Raw genomic sequence first — 23,438 nt, 5'->3', positions numbered from 1 at the left:
ACCCCGAAGCAGGACTGAAGCTAATTTTGGAATGCCCCCCCCCCCCGCCCGTGCTGCTGTTTGTATACGTGACCCCATTTGTTCACCCACTATGTGCCAGACACAGCGTCTGTGGCTAGGCCACAATAGGAAATACAAACTGATCCACCTTTTCACAGCATAAGTCCCAGGGCTTACAGTCTAGCTGAGAGAGACAAATCAAGCTACGACACAAATACACAAATACCACTGTGGTTATGCTGGGAAGGGCAGGTATGTGGTGCTGAGTGTGTAAAGAAGGACCTGACCGACTTAGGGAGGTCACAGAAGGCTTTCAGAGGAAGTGATTGCTGAGCAGAGATCTAAGTTCAAGCAAGCAATAACAAGACATTGGGGGAAAGGGAAAAGCTTTCCAGGTATGGAGAAGAGTAAAGGCCTCTTGGCAGGAGGGAAGCATGGCAAGGCACCAGGGCTGGAGCTCCCCTGGCTGGAAAGCAGATTAGGGGACCTGCCCAAAATCACAATAAAACCAGGGTCAAAGCACAGGGATTTCTGCCCAGATCTGCACAGCTCCTCTGCTATTTTCATTCCCCTGCCAAGCCACCCTATCCAGCAAACATCAACATCCTTCCACTCGAAACGTTGCTTAGGGATAGAGGTCCATCAATTCATGCTCATTCCCAAGGAAGAAAAATCACCAATCAAGAAGAACATGAAAAAGAAAAGCAAAGGCTTGAGCCAAAGAGACATAAGATCTTGCCCCAGAATTCAGTTTGTTGTCTTTGTTGAGTGTGACCAGTCTGGGACTGGGAAGTCTCGGGGAAGATCTAGGTCAGTAGTACTTGAATGTGTGGTCCCTGGCCCAGCAAAAGCAGCAGCAGCAGCATCTCCTGGGAACTTAATACCATTGCAAATTCTCAAGCCCAATGGGAGACCTGTGAGGCAGAAACTTGAGAGGAGGGAGACCCAGCAATCTGTATTTTCACCAGCAAGATACACTGTAGGGGCTTTTCCACACACACAATACCAGTGCTTCCCAAATCTGTCGGACCATATTCACCACCTCACCTGGGCAACTTGTTAAAATATTCCTGAGCTATATCCTAGTATCAATAAAACCCAGAATCTCTGGGTAGGAACTTATATTCAGATGATCAACATGGTTTGGGAGCCAGCAAATAATAGTGACTGACACAGTGAACAATGAATTTTCAAATGCCATTTTTCCTTGCTAGGTAATTAAGGGTAATGAATACCACAGGCTCTACAAGTCTGACTCAATACCTAATTTGATTGATACCTTATTTTAATGACTTGATACCTTATTTCTTATTCTGATGGTTTTTGATGACTGTCTCCTGTCTCACAATTTCCTATCATTACATCCGTCAAACACCATATGGGACTGAATAAATGCCTACCAAATTCAAACCCTGTGATTTTAGTTGTGGTCTAAAAACCTGCTCTTGAAAATGTACCCAGGATTCAAAATATCCAAAAGAAAGCACCCAGCCTTGGAATGCAAATATGTATCTAATTCAGAACTTTTTCTTGTTCCTGCTTCTGCAAGGAAGTAGATGTTCTATCACAATGATTCAGCATTGTTTTAAATATATATACACAAATAAATATGGGAGGAACTGAGCCAATATTATGTCTAAAAACAAAAACCAGAAAATTTTTCCAGAGCCGAAAGAACAGATATTATCATAGATTCATCTTAAAGCAATAATATTTTAAAGAATTTTCCCGTTTTAGAATTCTTCCAAAATCTGGAATTTATGCAGCTCATCTGCAAATAATACTGACCGGTCTACTCTAATTTTATGTGTTCTCAGACAAGGTAATAGTTTTTGACTTACTTTCCTCAAGATACAAGAAGGCCACAGTCCAGTGAGAAAGGGCCAAAAATAATCAGTGATCACTGTAATATTAAAAAAAAAAAAGTCCCAATTATTGGTTATCTTCAGATAGTTTAGTGGTTAGAGCCAGAAATCTTATATAAAATCAAAATTTGGGAAGTGGCTACCACTGTTTAGGAAGTGCTACTACCACTCCCATAAGACATGGAAACAATTTCAGTAGTTCTTAAAACATAGAAGAGAGCACAGGAAGAAAACACAGCCTTGATTAAGTAATTGCCCCTTACGACATTAAAAAGAAACCACTATGAAGTTACGTAGTTACGTAGTAATAAAGGATTCTTTCTTATTATATGGTATCATCTTCAAAAAAAAAGAAAAAAGAAAAACAGAACCCTTCTATAGAGCACAAAACCTGGAAGGCAGTATCAAGAATGTAAACCATTTTACCTGTAAAAATAAAGGGATTAGAACAGCAGAATAAGGAATTTAAAAAGTAACAGATCCCTAACTCATGCTGTATGCAAAATAAAGATCGAAATATAGTATCACAAAAATATTAGAAGCCATCAAAGGAAAAGTAATAGAATGAATGTCCCCCCAAATAAAAATACTAGCAAGAGACTGCAGTATTTAACGGAAGATTGAGATCCATAAAGTCTGTGTACAAATCAGAAAGAAAAAATCCAAGCAACCAACAGGAAAATAAAGATTAGAACTCGCAATTCACAGAATGCAATGGTCAGAAACAAACATACAAAACAGGAAAAGTGGTTGGCCTCACTAGTGATGTAGCAAAGACATTAGGGCTCAGAGCCAAACAGCCAAGAAAGAATTCTTGAGAGGTCTTTGGTGCAAAAAGGTGATTTTATTAAAACACAGGGACAGGACCTGTGGGCAGAAAGAGTTGCAGTAGGGTCAGGAGGAGTCCCCAGTATATACTTTCAAGTTGGGAGGAGATTAAGGATAGCACAAGTCTAAAGGAATTTGGAAGCAAGGTCTCCAGGACCTTGAAGGGTCTAGCTATTGTTGGGAAAAGGTCATTTACTGCGGTCTAATAAAACCTCAGTCAAGAGACCCGTCAGATGTGTATTGGTGGGCCATATGCTTGGGGGGTAACTGCCAACAGTTTTACAAGTTTAGAGATAAAGGAAATTTCTACTTGTCAAAGTATTAACATTGAGGCAGTTGAGTCCCTAGAGGAATGTCACTCTGCCTGCTTCAAGGACTTGTCAATGGGCTGTAGGTAGTAAGGAAATTTAGTAATTTTTCTTCTGCCTTTGTTTCCCAAATCAACTGGTGTCAGGAAAATGCAAAAAAAGATGCCATTCTCTCACCTGACAGAATAACAAAATTACTGTATTTGCTGTTTTGGGACATTCTTGTCCCTCAACAAGGTTGTCTGAATATAACATGTGTTCCATGTGAAAGGTCCAACACTGAGGACCCTACTACTGCTCTGGACTGGCAGCTGTGGACAGGACCAACTCCCGGGGTAGGAGTATTTGAAGGAAAGGCACATCTCCCCATGCCATGTGGGATATGGAAGGGGAAGCCTGGGCACTGCCTAGTCCTTCTCTTAGAGTACCGAATCTTCTTCAGGCCCCTGAACAGAAAGCAGATGCACTGAATACTGAGGAAATGTTTAAAAAAATTTTAACTTTTAAGTCCTTAAGTCTTACAATAGCATCAGCAAAACCAGTAAAAATATCTGTGATACATTGGTAAGGGCATGGATAAAAAGAAACTCTTGTGAACTTGTCAAAGAATAATTTTCAAAAGTTGGAAACAAGATAGTAAACACAGGTCAAAAGACTCCTTTAACTTATTATCAAAGGATCCCAAAGGATGATATGAGACGATACTGGAAGAGAATGCACGAGTAAAATTACAGTCAAATGATTAATGTCCTACAAGGCTAAACAACTATGACCTCCCTTCTACTAGAGAAAATGAACAGGTCACTCTACCAAATAAAATTCATTTGTGGCTTATCAGGCCTTACAGAGTCTGGGCCCTAATGAATCAGTCAAACAAAAAGGGTCAGTTAACCATTAGGTACATTCGTTAGATACTGCTCTAGTACAGTGACTTCCCAAACATTTTGGTCTTAGGACTACTTCACACTCTTAAAAATTATTGAGATCGCCAAGAACTTTTGTTTCTATGGGTTATATTTATTAATATACATAGCACTAGAAATTAAAATTTAAGCATATAATGCACTTAAAAACAAAAAACCATTTACATATTCACATGAATTAACATTTTTAAAATCTGTTTTCTAACACAAAAAAGTAGTGAGCTGAGTGGCATCATTTTAAAGTTTTCCAGATCATTGGCATTTAAAAATAATAATTTATTGATGACATTAATTCAATAATTACAAGGTTACAAAGACTATAACAGGCAAAACAAAGATAGCCAGCAAGAGTACTAACAACTTGAGTTAAGCCCTAAAAACTCACGTATGTTTATCCTCAACCTACCACTTTAGAAAATTCTAGACAACACAAGAATAGCCAAGGACACTTCCCATTAGCTGTCATAGTGAAGACAGCATCACATATCATATAGCTTTTGGAAAACTATTCATACATAAAAAATTAGAGTGAAAAGAGCAAATAATGTCCTAGAATTATGAAAACAGTTTGAATTTCACAGACACCCTGAAAGGTCCTGGGCCACACTTTGAGAACTACTGCTCACGTGACACTGAAAGGGCATATGCCAACCTATTTTTATTTCAAGTTTCGATATGTTTTCTAAACATATTTTTAATAAGAATGTATTTTGATATAGCCTTCTAAAGGCCATTCAACCTTTGAGCCCAAGACTCCTACAGAAATATTCATAGATAAAAACAAACACACACACAGAGTGTGTATCACTGTAAATTCAGCAGTGTTCACTGTAGTCTCATTAACATTAGAGAAAAACTGGAAACAAATTTCCCCATAGGGGAATGATGTTAAAAGTGAAAGCATATATATGCATACATGCATATATTTACATATATATACATAAATATCCATGACATACCATCAAGTGAAAAATTTGCAAGGCAATATCTATGATGATTTTTCTATTTAAAAACAAAATTTATATGAGCATATTTAGACATTTGTAAATATGTGTATCTTAAAAGTCTGGAAATGCACTCCAAACTATTAACAGTGGTATCTCTGGGTAATATGACGATAAGAGTATAGGGCAAAACAAACCTCACTTTTTTATTTTATATATTACTGGATTATTTGAATTTTTCAATGAGCATATTACTCTTGTCATAAAAAAACAACAAAATGAACAACAAGGTAACTAAGAGAGACACACTGCTAAACGCAATGTGGTATCCTGAACCGAACTATCAAAAAACGACACAATGGAAGACTGGAGTAACCAAAATAAAGCCTAGAGTTTAGCTTTACAAATTAAATAAAAACAGAAATGTAACTAGAAAAACGTACAGATGCTATGTGTTCGAAAATAGCTGACTCAGGAAATGGCAGTACTGCCCTCCAATAGCCAGTTAGAGACTGACAGAAATCACAGTATGGAAACCTTCACACAAACTATGAAAATTTCTGAAGTGAAGCCATTATAGGTTGTTCCGGGGGTGCACAAAGACACATTACAGTCAACTGGTAAAACGGATCAAGAGAAGACCCCAAAGTGTTTCACAGTGTGCACTGCACTGCAGGGCACAGTCTACGGCAACTGTGATCAAGAATGGAAATGTCAGTTCAGGCATATTCTGAGTATCTGTCTCCTCTATTACTCCATTTACTCACGTTTACTGGTTTCCTCCTCTTCCAATTTTGAAATAACCATTTCTTATGCCACCCTCAAGAAGCCCCCAGCTATGCTAACAGGAGACTGTTCTGGAACAAGCTTCCACCACAGTCGAAGTGGCTTTCCATTCCCAGAGTGACCATTCAGTCCATTTCAGCCTTGTGTATCTGGCAAATACATACTGGACAAAGGAAGCCAACAGGGCAACTTTCAAATGCTTATTAAATACAAGGCAAGCCCCCGGCCCTGGCCTGTTCCTTCAGCAGGGCTTTCCTATCTTCCTCTCCCCTCACAACAAGAGCAACGGTAAGCTCTACTGCGCTTGGCACTGCCATTTGCACATTTAAATGAAGATACATAGTCCATTTCAGAATTTAAATGTCTACTTTTTCATGGAAAAGAGGAAGGTGACCAGTAGTAAGTAGCAAATTGAGCAAATTTTAAATATGTCCAAAATATACTTTTCTAATCTGGCACTTGAGATACATAAACAAGGTACAAAATGAAATACACAGAATGATCTCAACTATGTTATCTTAACAAGTTATAGAAACTTCATTTGTCTGATTGGATAGTTGATGATCTTAAGGAGTTATTAAATTTGAAGATATGGTGGGGGTTTTTCTAAGTCCTTACCTTCTAGAGATATATACTGAAATGTGTAAGAATAAAATAATTAAGATGCCTAGGCATTTGATTCTAAATAATCTCAGGTGGGGTGGGGAGGGACTGGTGAGGTGTGGATAGAAATGAGACTGGCCACAGACTGATCGAGCACTGAAACTGCACGATGGGTGGGAAGATGGGTGTCATTGCATTACTCTATACTTTTACTTTATACTTTATAATATACTTTACTATATACTTTATACTTTAAAAAGCCTTAACAAGGAAACGGGGCACCTGGATGGCTCAGTTGGTTAAGCGTCTGCCTTTGGCTCAGGTCATGATCCCAGGGTCCTGGGATCAAGCCCCATGGCAGGTTCCCTGCTCAGTAGAGAGTCTGCTCCTCACTCTCCCCCTGTTCTTGCTCTCTCTCTCTCTCTCTTTCTCTCATGTGTGTGCTCTCTAATAAATAAAATCTTTCTAAAAAATAGCCATAAAAAGGAGAAATATTTTTAAAGAAGCTTATTCTAAAACTGAAGAATTTAATGAATGAAGAAATTAAGTCTAGACTAAAACAGTGGACTATCCCTCTCCTTATGCTACAAATTCCTTGAAATGATATTTAAAACAAAACAAAACAAAAAACTGAAGATTTAGGGGCGCCTGGATAGCTTAGTCATTAAGCTCCTGCCTTTGGTTTAGGTCATGATCCTAGGGTCCTGGGATCAAGTCCTACATCAGGCTCCCTGCCCCATGGGAAGCCTGATTCTCCCTCTCCTACTCCCCCTGCTTGTGTTCCCTCTCTTGCTGTCTTTCTCTGTCAAATAAATAAATAAATAAAAAGGGGGGAAAAAAAAAGAACTGGGAACAGGGAAGGAATACAAAAGGTAATATTGGGGTGCCAGTGGTTTTGAGAAACTCTCAAGTTCTTAAACGTCTCACAGTGTTTTGTTTTCTTTTTTTTTTTTTTAAAGATTTTATTTATTTGACAGAAATCACAAGTAGGCAGAAAGGCAGGAAGAGAAAGAGAGTAGGAAATTCACAGGCCACATCCCAACCTCCTTATAATCTTCAGGGGTAGGGCCCTGCAATCTGGATTTAATAAGCCCTCTGGGTGATTTTGATGTCCACTGAAGTTGGGGAGCCCCCGTAAAGCTGATGAGACCAACAAAAAACAAGAATGGAGAGCTTCAGCCCCAACCAGCCCAGGCAACAACAATCAAAAAGGTGAAAGCAATCCTAAGGATACCCTATGCTGAGACAACAAGTGACAGAAAGGTGGGAGCCTCCAGCAGTGACTGTCCCGTCCTAACTTTGTCCACTTCCAAAACCAAGTCATTAGTGGGAGTGGGAGAGTTCTGTCCTGGAGAGAAGAACTCTGTCCTCAGAATCAAAACCTCTACTTTGGCAAACATGGTGACTCTCCAGGGATGGGGCTGAGGATGGAACAAGAGCCTAGATCTCCTGCCCATTCCCATCTATGTATTATTAAAAGTCTGTGTGAACAAGCCCTCTTCTTCCAGTCAAGGTAAAAAAAAGTCTTTTGGAGAAAAGAAGGCTCATAGCAATGTGGGGAAACTCCACACCCAACTACCAATACATTAATCAAGTGAATCTCTTCCATATATTTGAATGATCCTTTATTTTTTTTTAAAGATTTTATTTATTTATTTGACAGAGAGATCACAAGTAGGCAGAGAGGCAGGCAGAGAGAGAGAGAGGAGGAAGCAGGCTCCCTGCTGAGCGGAGATCCCGACACGGGACTCGATCCCAGGACCCTGAGATCATGACCCGAGCCAAAGGCAGCGGCCTAACCCACTGAGCCACCCAGGCACGCCCCTGAATGATCCTTTAAAGACAACAAATAGTGGTAAAGATAATTAATAAATTAACAAAACAGTTGGCAATAGGGAACACGAGTAATTGAAGGAATGGAAAATAATGTAAAAACTCCAACTGAGATCCCCAGGAATGTAAGGGTACCACATCTATGAAAAAAACAGACCAAAAGAGCTATCTTGAGGGGCGCCTGGATGGCTCAGTGGTTTGGGCTGCTGCCTTCGGCTCGGGTCATGATCTCAGAGTCCTGGGATCGAGCCCCGCATCGGGCTCTCTGCTCCGCAGGAAGCCTGCTTCCCTCTCTCTCTCTCTCTCTGCCTGACTCTCTGCCTACTTGTGATCTCTGTCTGTCAAATAAATAAATAAAATCTTTAAAAAAAAAAAAAAAGGAGCTATCTTGAATATTTAAAAACAAATGACTAAACTTAAAAGGAAACAGAAAACCTAAAATACTATTGTAATGGACATGCCTGAGGAGCGAATCATGATCTGGACAATCACATCTGAAGAATTCTTCCAGAATGGAGCAAAATATAAATGACAAAATATAAATGTCCAGCGAACAGAGGACCAAGGCAGGAGGTCCCACACTCACTCACTAAGAGTTCCAGAAAAATGAAACTGATGAAATGGAAAGAAAATCATTAAAGAAACCATATTAGAAATTGCTCTTCATCCAAGAATGGTACAGTTCTTCAGAGTGAAAGGACCATGGGGTATGACAAATATCCCACATACCTAGACACACAATGGTGAAACTTTTAGGACTCAACACATAAAAAGAAAATCCTAAATGTTTTTCAATGACAGAAAAAAACAGGTCTTTATCAATATATAAAAAGAGAAGGTGAGAGAATCAGATTGGTGTTGGGTTTTTAAATCAGCAATACTGGATGCTAGCAGACCATCATATTAGGGCTTCAAAATTCTAAAGGGAAAGGATTTTGAACCCAACACCCTAAAACTCAATTTTAAAAAAATTCAAGTGGAGGATTCAATCTGATGGGATTAACTGATGATAATCTGCAGTAAACCAAAAAACTAACCTTGGGATGAAAGAAAAAGCAGTGAGAAGGAAACTAAAACTTATAGTTGTCTAAATAACTACACGTACTGTTAAAACACACACAAACACATTCACCAAGATAACAGAGATTAATCTGAAACAAATCCCACATCATTATACCAGGAGGAGAGGTCCAGGTGGGGAAGTGCAAGAATGGTAAGGGAGAGGAGTGGAAGAAGATACAGCCACTGTAGCTGCAAACGGATAGAAAAGGAAAACCACGAAAGGAAGAGCAATAGGTTTGATTCTTTCCAAAGTACCAGAACGAAAAACTAAGAGAAAAAACAATGCTCAATCAAGTCACTGAAATGTTGAAGTAAGATACAAAATAAAATGGCAGGGACGATCCAAACATTTCAACAATTTCAATTAATACAGATGGATTAAATTCCCCAGAGACCATTAGACTGAACTCCCAGAAAGCTGTTTTGACTACATTAATTGGGGGAAATAGGTCATTGCAGAGAGTCCTGACAACAAACAAGAGTATTTCACAGTTACAAAAGACACAACTCACCAAAAGTCATCATATATTGCTTTCTTTCTTTCACATTCAGAAATCAATTCACTATATGAACAGTAAGACAGGAATGTAGACTCTATGAACAATTAATAAGCCAAATCCAAAAAAAACTTTGTATCCAAGAATAGGCACCCCTCCCTCTGAAAACACTCAATATTTACAAATATTGACCATGTATTCCATAAAGTAGAAACCACATGGGCTGTGTGCTAGGTGCTTAAAAATTTTAAACGCACTTGAGGAATTCCTGGGTTAATTGCTGAATCCAGCCACTGAAACTGAAATTACCCACTTAGAAATAAATGACAACAGTCACCAGAGCTCAAGACTGCCAGACACAGCCAAGGCAGTACTCAGAAGAGCGTTTTCCGTCTTAAATACATTTATTAGAAAGCAAGAGAAATTGAAAATAAAACTTTTTGCACAAAACCCTTTTTTTTAAATTTTTTTTAAAAGATTTTTATTTATTTATTTGACAGAGAGAGATCACAAGTAGACAGAGAGGCAGGCAGAGAGAGACAGAGAGGAGGGAAGCAGGCTCCCTGCTGAGCAGATAGCCCGATGTGAGGTTCAATCCCAGGACCCTGGGATCATGACCTGAGCCGAAAGCAGAGGCTTTAACCCACTGAGCCACCCAGGCGCCCTGCACAAAACCCTTTAAAGCAGTGATTGTGAACATTCCTGGGGTTACAGAGGTCTGTGAAAGCAGCCTGAGAGTCTGAATTCATTTATGTAGTTAAAGTCTATGAAATTTGCATGCCAACCTATGATAAAACTACAGACTAAATCATGTTTTAGAATATCAACCCAGTTTTGTAACACTGGTTACTTCATTCTGATGAGATGGATTGGCTTAAGAGTCACAGCTATGAATAATATAAAAATTAAACTGAGTTCCTTAAAGTCAGGCAAGGCCTCATTCATTTTTATATTTTCAATCAATCCATGTTTCCAGTCGGCACCTAAGTAAGAACTCAACAGTGTTGTATAAACTGAATTAAGTAATTTGGTGGACAGGTAATTTTCTAAAACATGGGATTCACTGGAGGAGAAGAATGAAGGAGAGTAAGATCTGTATGGTGAAACACTGGCCTAAGTATGAATTTTGATCTCAGGTCTGTAGTATCACAGTGTTACATACCAGGTGCTCCAGGATTCTGGATAGGATCTTACAGAGGTCTTTCTTCAGGGTTGCCATAAGTTTTCTTACCTTTTTCTTGCAGGCAAGATTTATGGACTTCAAGAATCACAATGTCAGTCAGGTAACAGCAATTTTTCAACTACAACACACTAATTTTTAAAAATCCCAGCTCTAGCTAGCACAAGTGACTAGAACGTAAGATCAAAATCTTTGGTATTAATCAGGGAGATTCAAATTAAAACCACATTGAGATACCACCTTACACCAGTTAGAATGGCCAAAATTAGCAAGATAGGAAACAACCTGTGTTGGAGGGGATGTGGAGAAAGGGGAACCCTCTTACACTGTTGGTGGGAATGCAAGTTGGTGCAGTCAATTTGGAGAACAGTGTGGAGATTTCTTAAGAAATTAAAAATAGAGCTTCCTTATGACCCTGCAATTGCACTACTGGGTATTTTCCCCAAAGATACAGATGTAGTGAAAAGAAGGGCCATCTGTACCCCAATGTTTATAGCAGCAATGGCCACGGTTGCCAAACTGTGGAAAGAACCAAGATGCCCTTCAATGGACAGATGGATAAGGAAGATGTGGTCCATATACACTATGGAGTATTATGCCTCCATCAGAAAGGATGAATACCCAACTTTTTTATCAACATGGACAGCACTGGAAGAGATTATGCTGAGTGAAATAAGTCAAGCAGAGAGAGTCAATTATCATATCTTTTCACTTATTTGTGGAGCATAACAAATAACATGGAGGACACGGGAAGATGGAGAGGAGAAGGGAGTTGAGGGAAATTGGAGGGGGAGATGCACCATGAGAAACTATGGACTCTGAAAAACAATCTAAGGGTTTTGAAGGGGTTAGAGGTGGGAGGTTGTGGGAGCCTGGTGGTGGGTATTATGGAGGGCATGTATTGCATGGCGTACTGGGTGAATGAACTCTGTTACACTGAAAAGAAATTAAAATTTTAAAAAAATTCTGGGAAAAAAAATATTTGGTATTAAAGGATCTATTCAAAAAGGGTTCAATTGATATGCTCATAGGATGAATTTTAATTAAATCTTAAAACTGGTTCTAAGGTTTTACTTTATTTTACAAACTACTGTTTTGCCTGTAAATTAGATGGGCTTCATTAAGTACCATGCTTTATATAGTTTTCAACAGAGAAATTTAAAAGGTCCAATTCTGAACCATAGCAAAAACAAGCATTTTCAGTGAATCTAAACATACTCAAAGGCCTTATCTATATTAATATTCCAAACATTCAATATTTGAAATATTTAATTAGTGCCAATAGGTGAATTTCAAAATATCCTTTGAAATAAACAGGGAAATTTTAAATTTCAAGACCTTTTGAATATATTAATTTGATACAGTTTATTTTCTAAATAATCTCCCTTGCTATGGTTAAGGAATGATTCTTGTTCTCCTGCATTAAAAACAAAATGAATATACTTCTCTCCCTAAGCTACAGTTTTGCTTAGCTGAATTTAACATTTTTAAAGCTTTTTTCTTTACTACTAAACCACCAGAGCAGACTTCCTTACCTGACAGCAATACATACAAGTAAATATAAATAACAGAATTCTGCCAGCAAATAACTATGCACATCCCCAACAATACAAACACAGTCTTAAAAATCAGTTATGTATTTATTTGCATAGATTCAAAGGAAAGATTTAAAAATCCAACATAACGTCCCATGAGGCCTACAATTTAATTACTAATCCATTTTTTTTTGTTTTGTTTTGTTTTTTTAAAAAGGTTTTCCTCCACTAACTTTAAGATGGGGCTATTTCACATGAGTGCTGAAACATCAGATACCTATATATCTTCAGTTTTTGCAGAATTAGTATTAAGTCCAAAAAAGTCCTTTTTGATGATGTACCGAACACACTGCAAAATCACATTTCTTTCATGTCGGATGTCCGGAGCTAAAAGCTAAAAAATAATAAATAAAACGATTAGCTGGTAAATAAAATATATCCTAAAATACTATATGTGTCTCCCCTATATGAAGAACAGAACAATAAAGATATATATATTTACATACTTACAACATAATTTTTAATAAATTTGTAATATATATTTAAGTAGATTATTATATTTAAATTATCTTGCTAAAAAACAATATAAGAACATTTACTTTTAACTTATACCAAGATTATCTAGCTTTTTGTATGGCACAAATGTTCACATTGGGCATCCTCTCTGGGAGTATGTAACAAAGGACAGGAAATACAGGTTTAAACGTCTGCAATTCTTTGATCCACAAATCATGTCAAAGAGGATCCTCCTAAACCCAAACCTACAAACAGTATAGAAACTGATAAGCCGATACAGTAAATATAGTAATGATGAAAGCAGCAGTAAAAAAAATCCCAACATTCCTGGGCTTTTGTAACTTTTCACTTTTGTGCTTATTGTAATGGAAATATAAAAATCCCCCATATTTAGATGAAATACATAACCAAGGAATCATCTGATTTGTCAAAAAGGATAAGATCACTCAATTCATCTCCTGATGTCATTAGTGCAATAGAGAGACCTCACAAAGGAATGAACATCTAGTGAACAGAAGATTTAATTTAAAACTTAGGAGGTATTTTAAAAATGCAATTTACGGGGTGCCTGGGTGGCTCAGTGGGTTAAGCCACTGCCTTCGGCTCAAGTCATGATTTCAGGGTCCTGGGATCGAGCCCCACGTCGGGCTCTCTGCTCAGCAGGGAGCCTGCTTCCCTCTCTCTCTCTCTCTCTGCCTGCCTCTCTGCCTACTTGTGATCTCTATTTGTCAAATAAATAAATAAAATCTTTAAAAAAATAAAATAAAATAAAATAAAAATGCTATTTACTTTATAGAAGCACTGAAATTTACAAAATAGATAGTCCATTCCAGATCAATTTAAATAAGAAGCAACTGTGTCTACATGTAATACCTCAAAGAGTGTAGCCACAGAACAGTTCAGCTACAGCAGAAACACTTAGCTGACAGGGCAAAAACAACTTTCACACATTGTCAATAGTTCTACAACTCTAGTAAAAATTTTGGAATATTTTCTATTACTTCTAGCACAAAAGAACTAGACCTTTGAACGACTTCATGTCCATTACTTAGAATCAAAAGATGTGCTGCTGCTTCTTTTAAAATTTGAAGAAATAGATTTTTCAGCACATCACACTAAGAATAAAGCCAATAATGCACAAAATAAACACATAAAAAAACTCCTTCTCCCTTCAGTCTGCCTTTGTGTTTAGTTGTGATTTCAAGAGAAACTTTAAAAATGTCAGTACACCTCAATACATATTTCCTTACCAATCAGTTAACTCTACAGATCCTTTTATTTTAAGCAGTTTTGAAAAGTATACTATTTCACATTTACTGAATATCAGCTGTACTCCAAATGCAGCTTCAAAATACACTAATGGAGTCTTCAAGGAGCAAATGTCCCTGGTAAACTTTAAAAACATGCATGCATGAACCCATGAGGAAACCTAGTGGCTCTATCTTTATCATTTGAGAAGAGCACAAAGATTAGAATGTAAAGAAAAATCATTTACCATTTCCAAGAGATATGGATGGTGTGTCCGTGGTTCAAATAATGTTTGGTAGTTGTGATAATCTTTTTTCCTCTTAGGTTTTGTCTTTTTAAAACTTTTCTTTGGGCTCTCATACTTCCTAGCAGTCTCTTTAGCACTGGGACTGGGTCTCTTAGGAGTATTGCTATGAAGAACCTCATCGGCCACCAGAATGTCCGCTTCAGTCTTAATGGGAGCTTCTGAAAGTAATGAAAATCAAATACAAAGATTAACCCCCCCCCCAAAAAAAAGGTAAACTTACAAAATAACCAAAAAAGCCATAATACTCTCCCCAGCAGCCATAATACTGGCTACTTATTAATAAAAACTAGGCATTTTCAATGTAGTACCATATTTTTCAAATCAGAAATATAACTGCCAAGAACTGAAAAGATTACCATAAAGAGTTACAGAAAGTGATCTCTATGAAGGAAATAATACCAGACAGAAACAAAGGAATGAAGAGCATCAGAAATCATCAATATGTAGATAAACAGAAAAGACCTTTTTTTCTGGTTTAAAAAAGGTTTTAAAGATAACTGACTATTCTAAGCAAAAATAGTTAACAGTGCATGTAGGATTCATAACATCTGCAGGAAAACCTGATAACAACAGCACAAAGGAATGGAAGAGGAGAATGTATGTATATTGCTATAAAATTCTTAAATCCTATATGAAGTGGTATAACATCATTGAAAGTATATTGTTAGTTGGATATCTATAAACTCTAGATAGACCAACTCCTAAAAAGTAAAATAAAGAGGTCAACAAATAAACCTATGTTTGCACTGTCCTAATAGTTAGGCAGCATAAATCCAAAGGCAGGAAAAGAAGGAAAATAGAACAAAAGGTGTGACAAAAAGAAACAAGCCATATTAATAATTACAATATGTTTAAACAGTTTAAACATCCCACTTAAAAGAGTGATTGGTCAGAGTGGAGAGGGGTGGTAGAGAACAACAAGATCAACTATGTCATGTCTACAAGAAACCAACTTTAAATTGTAGGTAGTTCTTGCTTTCACAAACAGAACTGAGATTAAATCTCAGTTACCAAGGAAGTACAAAGCAAGGACTGCCTGCGACCAGTCACAGACTAAAAGTAAAAGGAGGAAAGAAAATTCCATACATACACCAATTATAAAAAGGCTGGATTGGTTTTATCAATATCAGACAAAGGAGACTTCAGAACAGGACTATAACCAGGGACAAAGAAGGGCACTTCATAACGATAAAGAAATCAACTCATCAAGAAAGCAAAACAGTAACACCTAATAACAGCATTTCACTATACATGTAGCAAAAGCCCACAGAGCTGAAACAAGAAACAAACAAATCCATTATTAAGGTTGGAGACTTTTAACACTGCTCTCAGTAAATGAAGAAAATTAAACAAAAAATGAGCAAGGATAGAGAAGACCTGAGTATGGCTAAGAACTCAAACTGACAAACATTCAACCCAATACATATTTTTGTCAGGTTCACATGAACATTCATTTGTGTTAGGCTACAAAACAAGTCTCAATGAACTGGAAAAAAAATTGTAAGTGTGCAAATGTGCCCTCTGACCAAAACAGAATTAAAGTAAAATCATTAACAGAAAACTATCTAGAAAACCACCAAATCTCTGGAAACTATACAGCACACATCTAACTAACCCACATGTTAAAGAACAAACCACAAGAGACATTAGAAAACATTTTTATTATTTTTATTTATTTTAAAGGTTTTATTTATTATTTATTTGACAGAGACCGCAAGTAGGCAGAGAGGCAGGCAGAGAGAGAGGAAGGGAAGCAGACTCCCTGCTGAGCAGAGAGCCCAATGAGGGGCTCGATCCCAGGACCCCGGGATCATGACCTGAGCCGAAGGCAGAGGCTTTAACTCACTGAGCCACCCAAGCGCCCCTAGAAAACATTTTTAAACAATAAAAATGAAAACATAACAATTTGTAGGATGCAGCTAAAGCAATGCATGGAGGCAAATTTATAACTTTGGTTGCTTTTATTAGAAATGAAGAAAAAGGGCGCCTGGGTGGCTCAGTGGGTGGGCCTCTGCCTTCGGCTCAGGTCATGATCCCAGGATCCTGGGACCAAGTCCTGCATTGGGCTCTCTGCTTGGCGGGGAGCCTGCTTCCTCCTCTCTCTCTCTACCTACGTGCGATATCTCTCTGTCAAATAAATAAATAAAATCTTAAAAAAAAAAAAAGAAAAAGAGAAAGAAAGAAAGAAAGAAATGAAGAAAAAAAGAAAAGAATTAAAAACTTAAAAAAATTAAAAAGAGGGGCACCTGGGTGTCTGAGTGGTTTGAGCCTCTGCCTTTGGCTCAGGTCATGATCTCAGGGTCCTGGGATCAAGCCCCACATCAGGCTCTCTGCTTAGCAGGGAGCCTGCTTCCCCCTCTCTCACTGCCTGCCTCTCTGCCTACTTGTGATCTCTCTCTCTGTCAAATAAGTAAGTAAGCTCTTTAAAAAAAAAAAATCTAAAACACAAAACATGTTTAAAAAAAAATTAAAAAGAAATGAAGAAAAGCCTAAAATCAATTATCTGAACTTCCACTACAGAAGGCAGAGAGTGAGAAGGGAATAAATAACAAAGTGAAAATCAATGAATTAGAAACAACCAAAAGAAGGGCACCTGGATGGCTCAGTTGCTGGACACGTGCCTTTGGCTTAGATCACGATCCCAAGGTCCTGGGATTGAGCCCTACCTACATCTGGATCCCTGCTCTGCTCAGCAGGGAGCCTGCTTCTCCCTCTCCCACTTCCCCTGCTCGTGTTCCCTCTCTTGCTTTCTCTCTGTCAAATAAATAAATAAAATTTTCCAAAAAAAAAGAAACAGCCAATAGAGAAAAATCAATAAAGCCAGAAGTTGGTATACTCTGAAAAGATTAATAAAATTAACAAACAGCTAGCAAGACTGATCAAGAAAAAAAATTTTTAAATACCATTTAATAATATGAGGAATCAAAGAGAAAACATCATTATAGATCCAACAGATAGCACAAGAAAATATCTTTAAGTAACTGTATGCCAATGAATTTGACATCTTAGATGAAACAAATTTTTTTGAAAAACACAAATTACCAAAGCTGAACAAGAAAAAACAGAAAATCTAAATAGTCCTATACCTACTAAGAAATTTAATTCATAATTTAAAATCTACCCTCCCCCAAAAATGCCAGGTAAATGACTCCACTATTGAATTCCACAAACACGAAAAAATGGTAGCAATCCTACACAGACCCTTAAAAGAAGTGGAGAAGGAAACAGATCCCTACTCATACCAAATCCAGACAAAGTCATTACAAGAAAAGAGAAACACAAACTAATAATCCTTTATGAACATGGAATAAATTATTAGTAAATCAAATCCAGTAATGTATTAAAAAGGTAATAATTGTGACTAAGTAGATTTTATTCCAAGAATACAAGACTGGTTTGATACTTGAAATCAATCAATGCATTTCACATACTAACAAAATAAAAAAGAAAAACCATATGATTAGTTGAAAACTCACAAGTTTTAAGGATCCCCTCCCCTCACCCCCAAAATGGTTATTCTGTATTTTTGACAAGCTGATGTGATATAAAGAGTTCGATTCTAGAAGTTGGGAGACTCAGTTCAAATGCCTGAACAAAAGTGTAGGAGTCTAATCATATCCCTCAAAACCTTTACACCCAAGTGTTAATTGCATTAGAAGGGAAATACAGGGTAAGTATTTTAAGCACAAACCCTGGTCCCAAACTTCAAATTCTAGTTCCATCACATACCAGTTGTGATCTTGGAGCAAGTTACTTATCTCTACCTAAATATCCTCATAAATAATGGCACCTACTTCATGAGGTTATTATAATACTTAGATGAGTCAAGCACATAAAACAGGGCCTGACACAGAATAAGCACTATGTAAGAATTTGCTATGACAGGGCACCTGGGTGGCTCAGTTGGTTAAGCATCCAACTTTTTTTTTTTTTTAAGATTTTATTTATTTATTTGACAGACAGAGATCACAAGTAGGCAGAGAGGCAGGAAGAAAGAGAGGGGGAAGCAGGCTCCCTGCTGAGCAGAGAGCCCGATGTGGGGCTTGATCCCAAGACCCTGGGATCATGACCTGAGCTGAAAGCAGAGGCTTTAATCCACTGAGCCACCCAGGCACCCCAAGCATCCAATTCTTGATTTCAGCTCAGGTCATGATTTCAGCGTTGTTAATGAGATTGAGTCCCCATGCTGGGCTCTAAGCTGAGCATGGAGCCTACCTGAGATCCTCTCTCCCCCTCCAACCCACTAGAGTGCATATGCGTGTGCATGCTCTCTATATCCAAGAAAAGAAAAAAAAAAAGAAAGAAAGAAAAAAAGAATTTGTTGTGATGACCACAGTTTTGATATGCCTTCAAAATGATGGAAAAAAGAAAAATAATTAGAGAAATGTAACCATATAAGAAAGGAGCAAAGAATTCAAAGTGGTTTATAGAGTTCAAAACTATGCGAACAGTAGCAAAAGGCAAAAAGAAAAGCCAGGGTACTACTCTCTATTATTTCCTTCCCCTTCAAGCATTAATCTTCTGGGCGCCTGGGAGGCTTAGCTGGTTAAACGTCTGCCTTCGGCTCAGGTCATGAACCTGGAGTCCTGGGATGGAACACCAGTGGGGAGTCTGATCCTCCCTCTGCCCCTCCCCTGCTCATAGTTTCTCTCTTTCTCTCAGATAAATAAGTAAAATCTTAAAAAAAAAAAAGAAAAAGGAAAAGAAAGAAAGAAAAGAAAAGAAAGAAAAGTATTGATCCTCCAATCCAGGAATACAAAAGTCAAAAGAATCAGAGCGTACACTGTCAATTTTCTGCTAAGGAATGAGGAACTGAGACTCTATATTTTTCTTGAGGCTCACAACATTTCCCAGCTTAGAATCATATTTTAATGTAATATTTATCAATCCAAATAAACTTAAAATATAACCAATGAATTTTTTCAAATCTATAAATCACATCTTTTGGTTTGTGGCTTTTTAAAATGAGTTTTCAAAATGATACAAGATGGGATTGGGAGGGAGACAAACCATAAGAGACTTTTAATCTCACAAAACAAACTGAGGGTTGCCAGGGGTAGAGAGGGAGGGAGAGGGTGGTTGGGTTATGGACACTGGGGAGGGTATGTGCTATAATGAGTGCTGTGAAGTGTGTAAGCCTGACGATTCACAGACCTGTACCCCTGGGGCTAATAATAAATTATATGTTAATTTAAAAAAAAAAAAGAGTTTTCAATTTGGAGGACACCCAGTCCTAGCCCACACCAGTTTGAGAAAAAAAAATTTGGAGAGCTACAAAACTGTGCTTAACTTCTAACATGGCAAAACAAAAACAAAAAACTAACATGCAAAATCCAGAACAGATATCAAACTAACCCATTTGGAAATATCACTCACTGAAATTTTCTTTTATATGTTACGTATAAAAGTTACGTATAACTTAATGATCTTAATGATTCTGATGTCCCCAGAGCCAAGCACAGCCTCTTGTTTTCCTTCAGTCTTTCTTGAGGGACCCCTTCCTTGTTTAAAACTCATTCTGGAACAGCAATGGTCACATTTAAGATACTCTATATACCTTTGTATCGATTCCCAAGTCAAGACAGATTATAACTATGATGATCCAATTGTTAAAAATCTGTGAGGAATCAAACTGCTCCTCTCCATTTAGAATCCACTTAAATAAGCAGCCTTCTAGATGCTATTTCATGGTTCAGAAAAGCCCACTTTATTTCTTTGGTTTATTTCTTCCAAAGTCCCTATGTGTCGATATCCTATCCCATAGCCCAGAACTTACAATGGAAGTTGGAAACTTGCTGGTGACCTGGATGGCTTAATAAAGCTGAATTCAAACTACATATAATAATTCTGAAGCCTTAGGAATATAAGCAAGGGGTTTTTCCTTCAGGCAGGACATTGTAGACAATTAGTAAAAATAAATTCATGTAAGATAAAATGTATCTTTTAATAGATAAATACCTTCTCTTATCTATAAGATAAAGCTATGCATTTCTGTGCAGTAAGACACTAAATACAACAAAGAGAATGACTACAATGAAAGGCAATACAGCTGGCTTTTTTCAGATTTTTAAGTCCCTAAACCTAGGCTTTCTATCAGCTCTCTCACATACTAGCTTTGTAAACTTATCTTCTTTAAGCAGAAGTTTCTACAAATGAAAGAGTGACCTCAAAAGATCCCTCCCAGTTTCCTTCCTTTCTTCTAATTTAAAAATGGTGGCAGCTCCTGGGTGGCTCAGTCGGTTAAGCATCTGCCTTCAGCTGAGGTCATGATCCCAGGGTCCTGGGATTAAGTCCCTCAGGCACTCCTTGCTCAGCAGGGAGCCTGCTTCTCCCTCTCCCTACCACTCCCCCGTTTGTCTGCTTGTGCATATGCAAAAAAAGACATGAGAATGAAAGTATTAAATGTTTTATCTTGGGAGAGAGAGCAAGAGCATTAGTGTGGCTTGTTTTTATAAGATTCAGTAATGTGGTACCAGCTTTCATTGCTATCACCTGTCATAAAAACACACGATAAGCAGGAAATGTAATATGTGTTTAAAGAATAACTCCATCTTCTATCAGTGTACTGGAAACAAGAGTAAAGAAATAAATACTGTTATACTTAAAATCAAAATAAAAACAAGAAGAGGCAACCATCTGTTAAGAAATACCTGATAAAACCAAAGTAGTTTATATTTCAAAATTCAAGTAGCTTTTAAACAGCTACCATAGTAAACCATGATCCATTAAAAAAGAAGAAAAAAATCCCTATGTTACAGATATATCTAAACATTATCCTTCACAGTAAATGCCAATTGTTCTCCTTCAACATCTTCCAACTATACAGTGATTATCTCTAGCTTCATTAACATTAAAAGTGCCACCATCGTCATCCAATTACATTAAAATCTTCCCTTCCTTCTACACACTCACCTGTAGACCCTGTATTCTTTATCTTCAGTACACATCTAGTGCAGAGACAGACACGTGAATTCTCTCATAGGTGGTAAAGCCCAAATAAACTTACTGTGCAGAGCCAAGTTTCCACAACAGAAGGGCAAGACTTATTCACTAAACATATGCTGATTATTTATATGAACCGTGGGTTTAGCATTGCCATGCTACAACAAATCAACAACATACAACTTTGAAGTAACTCTAAGAAAAGATGCTAGATTAAGCTGGTTTGTTGTCATTTCTAAAGGTTAGACATATATCCTGTACTGTACATCACCAATTACTTAGAAAGAACCTTGAAAGGATTCCGTTTCATCCAGTCTTTAAAACACACAGGCTAATTTGACACAAGAATAGAGTTACTATGTTCTCCAAATGAGGTAATTTATGTAAATGTGCTCCATAAAAAAAAATGCTCTACATACATGTAAGGAATTCTGTCATTCACTTTTTTACAAAGGACCTCTTTTCACCGACCAAAGGTGCTCTAAATATGTTAAGACAAGGGCTCTTGAGAGTAAACAGAGGAAATTAACTTTCTTTGCTGTATCTTTTAGAATTTTCTTTGACTCCATTAGTGAAACATTATTTCTTCCCCTTCCTATCCTGTCATATTATTTTTGCCTTTTTCTCCCAGACTAGCAATACATTTCCTCATTTCTCAAGTTTTCCTTTATCCCATGCTAACACCAAATGAAAAATGTGAAGATGAAATAAAGAATATGCTTAAAACATCTTGTCCTCAGAAAGACACACCTGAAAGGATGCTACTGGCGCAGAGTATACACCAAATTCAAAAAGCAACAAAACAAAACAAACCCACCTGTAACAACTGAGCCCATGACTTACCTTCTGGCTCACTGTCTGACCCTGAGAGATTGCCATAACTGCTCATAAGTGAGCACAGGGCTGGTGTCACTTCCTTGGGTATAACAGTGCTTTGCGGTTTCTCCTCTTTATCAGACTCTGAAACAGAATGGGAAAGAAGTAAAACAGTATACCAAACACATCTACCACCAGAGCAAAGAAAGCTGATAGATTCCCCACTGGTTCATACATTAGTGAAAAGAAAGTCATTTCTGATCATTTCCTTAACCTTCCCCCAAAACAAAATTCAGGAAACCTGGACATTTTCCCTTGGTTTAAACCATTGTGGTCAGAGAAGCTACTTGCCCCAAAGAGAAGACAGAAGGCCAGTGGCAGCTATATCACAGCTAAGTTACTTACCATGCTTCACAGGTTATGAAATTTGGGCCTTCTCTAAATTAATTATACAGTTTTTGCTACTAATTAATTTTATTTTATTTAGGCTATTGTACCATTAATTAATTTTATTAAAGTAGTAGGAAGGCCAAGGCCAGAAATTCATTTAATTTCACTGGATTAGAATGACTGGCTATAAAAATTAGATTTAGGGATAAATAATATAAGTACCTTTTTGGGTTTTATTTTATTTTATTTGAAAGAAAAAGAGAGAAAGATTGGAAGAACAAATGGGAGGAGGGCCAGAGGGAGAAGCAGAATCTCTGTGGAGCAGGGAAGCTGACATGGGACTCCATCCCAGGCCCCTGGGATCATGACCTGAGCCAAAGGTAGACACTTAGCTGACTGAGCCACCCGGGCACCCTACCTTTTTTGTTTTTAAGACTAGCTTTGAGAGCACAAATAATATTTAAACCATTCCATATATAAAGGCTTACTCAAAGAGGTATACTGCAATGAATTCACCCAAAGTTTATATTTAGAACTTCTAAGAATTTAAGTAAACAAGCCAAGCCAGAGAATTTAGTAAGTATCAAAGAGCCTGCCAAAGGCAGAGTTTGATCATAGCCCAGTGAGCCTAGTTGTAGCCTCAGGCAACCATTTATTACATTTGTTTTTGGCAGCTCTAAAAATGTATTAAATCTAGTCTAAACAACCAATAAAAAAATAAAAAGCCTGACTGAAGAATGAAGACAGGAAGTAACCTGTCTATGTAATGTACCAGCTCAACCCACATCCAATATGAAACATTTCAAGGCAGCATTTAGTATTCACCAAGTCAGTCTAGAGGAAAACAAACAGGTC

The 23,438-nt window shown here is 37.5% G+C and overlaps 1 protein-coding gene across 1 annotated transcript in view; it reads right to left on the bottom strand.

Annotated features, from left to right (window-relative positions):
* Positions 1–12,450: 12,450 nt before the first annotated feature.
* Positions 12,451–23,438, bottom strand: part of NUFIP1 (nuclear FMR1 interacting protein 1) — a 46,041-nt gene continuing 35,053 nt past the window's right edge. Inside the window, exons 8-10 of the mRNA XM_059378357.1 lie at positions 22,221–22,337; positions 14,376–14,593; positions 12,451–12,758 (exon numbers count right to left, since the gene is read on the bottom strand). Of these exons, the coding sequence (XP_059234340.1) occupies positions 12,642–12,758; positions 14,376–14,593; positions 22,221–22,337 (452 nt within the window). The 3' untranslated portion in view covers positions 12,451–12,641. The remainder of the gene's footprint in view (positions 12,759–14,375; positions 14,594–22,220; positions 22,338–23,438) is intronic.

This window comes from Mustela nigripes, chromosome 15 (assembly GCF_022355385.1).
Source record: "Mustela nigripes isolate SB6536 chromosome 15, MUSNIG.SB6536, whole genome shotgun sequence".
NCBI lineage: Eukaryota > Metazoa > Chordata > Mammalia > Carnivora > Mustelidae > Mustela > Mustela nigripes.
This window is presented reverse-complemented; position numbering and strand designations above follow the sequence as displayed.